The sequence below is a fragment of the Vicia villosa genome, linkage group LG7, assembly GCF_029867415.1.
Source record: "Vicia villosa cultivar HV-30 ecotype Madison, WI linkage group LG7, Vvil1.0, whole genome shotgun sequence".
In the NCBI taxonomy this organism is placed as follows: domain Eukaryota; kingdom Viridiplantae; phylum Streptophyta; class Magnoliopsida; order Fabales; family Fabaceae; genus Vicia; species Vicia villosa.
The window spans coordinates 39,798,619-39,805,645 of record NC_081186.1 but is presented as its reverse complement, the minus strand read 5'-3'; the positions used below and the strand labels follow the sequence as shown (position 1 = coordinate 39,805,645).

The 7,027-nt window shown below is 39.3% G+C and overlaps 1 protein-coding gene across 1 annotated transcript; it reads right to left on the bottom strand.

Moving 5' to 3' along the window:
• Positions 1-6,213: 6,213 nt before the first annotated feature.
• On the bottom strand, positions 6,214-6,543 carry LOC131618908 (uncharacterized). The gene has a single exon (XM_058890062.1). It carries the CDS (start codon positions 6,541-6,543, stop codon positions 6,214-6,216), a length of 330 nt encoding a protein of 109 aa, XP_058746045.1.
• Positions 6,544-7,027: the final 484 nt, after the last annotated feature.

The following is a 7,027-nucleotide window of genomic DNA, read 5'->3' as shown; positions in this document are numbered from 1 at the left end:
AGAAATCCCTCATGGATCAGATGCATACACCACAGTCCTTGAAGAAATTCTTGCATACTGGGAGTTGGAAAGATTCTGGGGTAAGATCACTGGTTACGATAACCCTGAAGAGAACGAGTTTCAATCCGAGAACATTCATAACCCTGCTTTCAGATACCTGCATAAGATCATCGCTCACTACATCTTCGATAAACCCGATAATGTCACTGAAGTTTCTAGAGAAGAGTTATTCATCATGTTCTGCACCTCTTAGAATCGTCCGGTCAACGCCATCGCATTTATGCTAACAAACTTCGAGCGCATCACGCAAGACGAAGTTTCACCTATTCTGATCGGCGGATTTGTCACTATGATTGCAAATTCCATAGGTCTGAGAACACCACTACTTAGATTGACACCTTTTGGTTCCTACAACTCTATGAACATTCACTTCTTCTTTAATCGAGGTATCATTGGTAACCTTGGACCTGATCAGTTTGATTTACTCATTGATAATAAAGTACTGGATCAGTTCACCTTACCGAATCCGAGGACGAGTGTGCACAATCCTGCTAACTGGCTTTACTATGATCAAATCCCTGAAAGAGAATCATCTCCAGAAATACCACAAGCTTATGAACATTTAGATGATGACATGTATGTAGCAGAACAACATTCCGACCCTGACACTCCTCCTGGATACTATGGAAATGGACATATACCCGTAGATTACCTTGAACCTGAATACGAACCTATGCCTGAGGATGAACCCATTCCTGAATATGAGCCTCTACCTGAAGATGAACCCATTCCTGAGTATGAGCCTGAGACTCCTACTAGTTCACAAGAAATGCAATCTGAAGACATGACTGACGTCGAGCTCGAGCAACAACAACCTGCTGCATCTGCTGAATCAGTGGCCCCAAGAAATGCTCCTCCGAGGATCGAGCCTGCTCCTAATCAGAACACGCATGGGCAAGCCATCGATGCACTGCAACACGAAGTACAACATGTGCGCAACGAGTTACACACTCTGCAAATGCACTTCTTCGATTTCATCGACACCGTCAATGCTCAATTCGACGAAGTTTTCAAACACATTTATTCTAATGTGCACAACAACAGACGTGGCTAGATGTTAACGCTTAGACTATTAGATTTTATTTCTAGTTTTAGCAATTTCCAATTCCTAGTTTAGAATTTTATTTTCTGCATTTTTACATTCTGTTTCTATCAACACTCAGTACTAGTCTTAATTTCAAATGCATTATTTTATTCATTACTGCTACTGTGTTATACTGCACTGCTATTAACTGCTATATATTCCTGAACGCATATAATATATTCAGCTTGATTACCATTCTTTTTGTTGTTTATAGTATTAAAATACGACACTGTTCTGAACAATTTATCACACTATATTATGCCTGTCAGAAACTGTCCAGACCAGTACATGCATGGAAACCACCCCCCCTAGGCTATGAGACGCACGTCTCCACCTCTGTGGGACCACCCTTCTGCATGTGCAGGATAGGAGACGCCCGTCTCCATACCCTGTCCCCCTGCAGACTTCCTGCCTGAGACGCGCGTCTCCCAAGGGTAGCAGGCTGCATGCTTCGTTTGACCACGCAGACCATCATTTCACCCTCTTTGAATTTTGAATTTTGAATTTCAAAATTCATCATTCAATATTCTTCATTCTCCCCATAATTTCTTCCATTTAAACACCATAAACCATATTCATCCTCCATCATCACCTCTTTAACTCTACATCATTTCCCATTTCTCCATTCCATTCAAAATTCAAACACAACCATAAAATCTCCATCAATTCTATATTTACTCCACCATTCTCAAACCTCACTATAAAATCACACCACCACTCTTTTTCTTCACAACCTCCAAACCATTTTCTATCCTTCTACTCTCCACTCTATCTTTTTCCAAAAACATCATGCCTCCACGTTCAGTCATTCGAAGTGTGCGTCCTGAGAGGCCACCTCCCAACCTTTCACATATTATCTTTCGAGAGGAAGACAACAATGCTCAAAGAACCAAATACCTCACTTTCTATGAACGTTCGGTTGTTCCCACGAAATTCGTGAACATCGAATGTCTAGAAACTCTGGGTCTCATAAATGGTGTCACCTATTTGCTCACAAAATCTAGCCTACATCATCTCTGTACCGAACCCGTACCAACTTATGAGCCGCTCGTCTTAGAGTTCTTAAGCTCTTTCAATTACGACACTCCTTCTGATCAACCACTTTTATCCGGTAACATCCAATTTCGGATGTTTAACCGTGAATTTATTCTGGACCAAGAAGCAGTCGCTACGTATTTGCATTTTAATGATGCACCAAATGCTCACCGCACAATCTTTCAAGAACTCAATGGCCGATCTTGGGAGGAACTCGCTTTCAAGTTTTGGTTTAATCTTACTAGCGAAATTCCTACCGGTTGGAGGACCCTACATGCTTCTCATATTCAAAACCCCGTTATACGTTATTTTCAACGTGTTTTGGGGCACACTATTTTTGCAAGATCCAAAAACCACAAGGTAAACCAAAATGAATTATTTTTCTTATACTGTGCGCTAAATAATATTCGTTTCAATGCCGCACCTTTTATGCTCCAACACATCCAAAGCTGCATCAACGCCCCCACTACTAACCCCTTCCTGTTTGGCGGCATTACTACCTCCTTGGCCTGTGCCTTAGGTCTCGGTGATGACCTCATCTCCCTCTCTCGTCTTATGATGCCTGCTCAATCCCTCGATCTCACTTACTGCCGTGACTCTCACTTGGTTTCACCCCGTCATGATGGCCACTATACTCTGGTCGTCAACAAAGTTCTAATTCCATATGTCATCCTGCCATGCCCAGAGCAGATCAACATCCGTTACATTCAGCGTTGGAGGCTTATTAATGAAAATCCTCAAGATAACCAACCTGAACATCATAATGAGCCAGTGGATGCAATGGAACAAGAATTCAACCAAGCACAAGCTGATGTCAACCAACCTCCTCAAAACAACCCTCCGCCTATTACTCTTGATGCCATGTATGCTGCAATTCAACGCCAAGACCAACTCTTTCAAGCTATGCAGACAAATCAAAACGAAACACTAAGGCTTATTCGAGAGATGCAACAAGAGCACCGTGACTACGCTATTAGGAACGAAGGTCAATACACCGAAATTTCTACACAATTGCATGATCTTAACATTCGTGTAAATGGCTCTCCTACTGATAGACGTCGTCGTGTTCGTACAAGAGGCGCAAGCAGTTCCCGCAACTACAATAATGAGGAGTAGTTCACATGCATTGAGGACACTGCATCATCTAAGTCTGGGGAAGTCGTATTACTCGCTTTATTATTACTTCCTTTTATTTTATTTCCTTTCCTTGTAATGTTTCTTTTCAAATTCAATAAAGCATATTTATGGAATTTCAAGTCTTATATGTATAATTCCGTGGCTATTACAATTTCTTCCATTTTCTTGAGCCATAACAAAAAATTTTACTCCAAAACGATAAACGCATAACCCCACACGTTCGAGAAGTACGAAGCTACTCAAATACTTAACACATAGAAATCACAATAAAGATTCAAGACAATACCCTTATTGTCCCGACACTCTAAAACCCCCAAGTGTGCGTAACCGATTTGAATACCCCTTATACCGAAACCATCGACTTTAATTTTTGAAGTAACCCCTATTAGTTTATTCTAGCAGTCGGCACCGTCTTAGACGCCAACTACGCAGAGAGTCGATGAATATAAGTGTATGATCCTTATAATAATAATTATGTATTTAACCGCTAATAGAAATGTGCCTACTAAGTAAGGTGATCCTCACAAGATCATTTAACCTAACGGTCACAAATCTCAAATACAAGAATTTAAAAACTCATTGTCGATTGGTTCAGAAGTTTCCTGGTACTGAACTTGGTAGGAAGGACTATTGTCTGATTCCCCACAATCTACGAATGAGCGCTAAGGAGTATACCACATAAATGTGCCAGAACTCCATAAGAAGGATCATAGTCACTAATCGGCTACTCTGCTATGTGCATGTCAAGATAATGGGCTTAATGTGACTGCGCGCGAATGAAAAGGGTAAAACATGATGACGAGTCAAGGTCAAGCTATAATGGCATGATTCGGATTGGTATGCACGTTGGGAGTTGTCTAGTGTCGCTACTATAAGTTTATTGCTAGGATCTGTCGCATAATTTTCAAACAAAAACACTCTGTAGCTGAATATGACCGAACGACATGGTGGAAGCGTATTTCATTTCACTGTCCTCCTGTCTTTATCTTATTATTTGCTTGAGGACAAGCAAAGGTTCAAGTCTGGGGGAATTTGATAACACGATTTTATATCGTATATTTAGCTTGAAATCCATAAATATTTATAGCATTTTCCGTTTATTATATTGTTTTATTATGATATTATGCGAGTATTTGCTTTGTTTCAGGTTTTACACTCTTATTGAGACTATTTGTGAAAAGGAGAAGAAATGGAGCTAAAATGACCACTATTTGTGCCTAAAAGATGAAAAAGGGGTGCTGAAGTGAAAAAGGGGTGCAAAAGGAGACCCAAAAGCCCAAAGAGAGAGACCAGCCCACGAAGGAGCTGGAAAGACCTAAAGTGCACGTGGAGACGCCCGTCTCCAACGTCTCTCTCTGCCACGTCACGATGAGGAGACGTCCGTCTCCAACTCCCCCTATATTTTCTCCACTTGAGACGCACGTCTCAAATCGTTTGCTGAGTCTCCCTAAAGAAGTGTAGACACGCGTTCCAACTGCAAAGGCTTGCCTATAAATAGAGGCAGCTACCTCACTTCAGTCTGTCCGATTTTCTGCTAACGAAGTGCTGCCGAAATTACTCCGCGACCATTTTTTCATTCCTGCTTTCAATTAAACCGTTTTATTTTCTCACAACAATTTCTACACCGGAAAATGTTGTGAACATTTTATAAATCTAGCCTTACGTTAGATTTATCCTTTTTATTCCTTGTTTTAAATTTCTGCCCGTTTATTTCCGAAGAACGATCCAGCAAACCTGTGGTGGAAGTTCGATACTTCAAGATTCAATTCAATTCAAATTTATTTTATTTCAGGTTTATCATTTGCCGCTTTTATTTATTATTGTTATTGCATGATATATTGTATGCCATTTGACATGCCTTTTATTATAAACCAAATGAATTTATGCATGTTTAACCGTATTAATATGTCTGGCTAATAAATTAAGGTATCGGTATGTAAAGTAAGTTAACCGTGGGATCCGAAATAAATTGGCTTAATTATATTTTATTAAATATCACTTGTTTTTGGTTTGTATGTCTAATTTAATTAGTAAGTCTTAAAACCAATAGAGCGAAAGTTTGAGGGGTTAAGACGGTCAAAGGTTAAAATCAATAGAGCGAAAGTTTGAGATCTTTAATTGGATAGTAGACATAGGACATTAGTTTTAATGATGGAGAAAGCATATTAAAACTAATTAGAACTTATTTATTTTCAAAAAATGTTTTTATACCCGCGCGGGATGGCAAAAGCGTACGTTAGGGATATTAACATGTTCCGAGTCAACAGAGCAAAAGTTTGAGATTAGGAGATTTAAATAGATAACAACTTCATAAAACAAGCATTTTATTAATTACGTTGTTTCCAAAAAGCTTTTCTAAAATATAATGGGATGGCGAAAGCGTACATTACGAGTTAGGATAGTAGTCTAAATCAACAGAGCGAGAGTTTGAGAGGAGGACTTTTAATCAATTGAATTAATAAAGATTTTTAATCGAATTAATACATTAGCCAATGGACCTTCGGATCACCTAAAGTTAAACGAAATACATACTGATATCCGTCTATTATTATATTTCTTAGTATTCACAATCACTTCCCCTTAGAAACAATCAAAATATTAGTAGCCTTAGCTTTACATAGTAACCTTAGATAACGGTAGATCGATTCATAGTCTCTGTGGATTCGATATCTTTTAAAACTACACGACACGACTGTGCACTTGCAGTCATAAGATTAATAGACACGTAAAGTCACGATCACTCATCTGGTGAGACGTAAATAATTGATCAATCCAGCTTCCATTCTAGTGTAATAGGGCTTTAACCTCTGCACATTTACCTTGAATACATCCCCATTGGTTGGATTTTTTATTTCAATCGCTCCGTGGGGAAAAACCTTATGCACCACAAATGGTCCTCACCATCTGGATTTCAATTTGCCAGGAAACAACTTGAGCCTAGAATTGAATAACAACACCAGTTGTCCTTCCCAGAATTCTTTCTTCTGAATTCTCTGATTGTGCCACTTCTTTGTTGGCTCCTTGTACATCTTGGAATTCTCATAAGCCTGATTACGAAATTCCTTTAACTCATGGAGTTGAAGAATTCGGGATTCACCGGCCTTTGCAAGATCACAATTCAAAAGTTTGGATGCCCAAAAGGCTTTATGCTCTAATTCAAGAGGAAGGTGACAAGCTTTACCATAAATCAGTTGATAAGGAGACATACCAATTGGGGTTTTGAACATGGTTCTATACGCCTATAGTGCATCGTCTAATTTGATGGACCAATCTTTTTTTGAAGAACTCACGGTTTTTTCCAAAATTTGCTTTATCTGTCTGTTGGAAACTTCAACTTGCCCACTAGTTTGAGGATGGTATGGAGTGGCAATCTTTTGCTTCACATTATATTTCTTCAACAAGTTTTCCATTCGTTTGTTCAAGAAATGAGTTTCTTCATCACTGATAAGTGCCCTTGGCATTCCAAACCTTGAGAAAATTTTGTGCTTGAGAAAGTTCACCACTACTCTTGCATCATTAGTAGGTAAAGCGGCAACTTCCACCCACTTGGAGACATAATCCACCGCTACTAAAATGTAATTCTTTCTAAAGGAAGGTGGAAATGGTCCCATGAAATCAATCCCCCTAACATCGAATAACTCTACTTCAAGCATACCCTTTTTGGGTCATCTGGTTTCTCCTAGAGATGTTTCCAGTTCTCTGACATCTGTC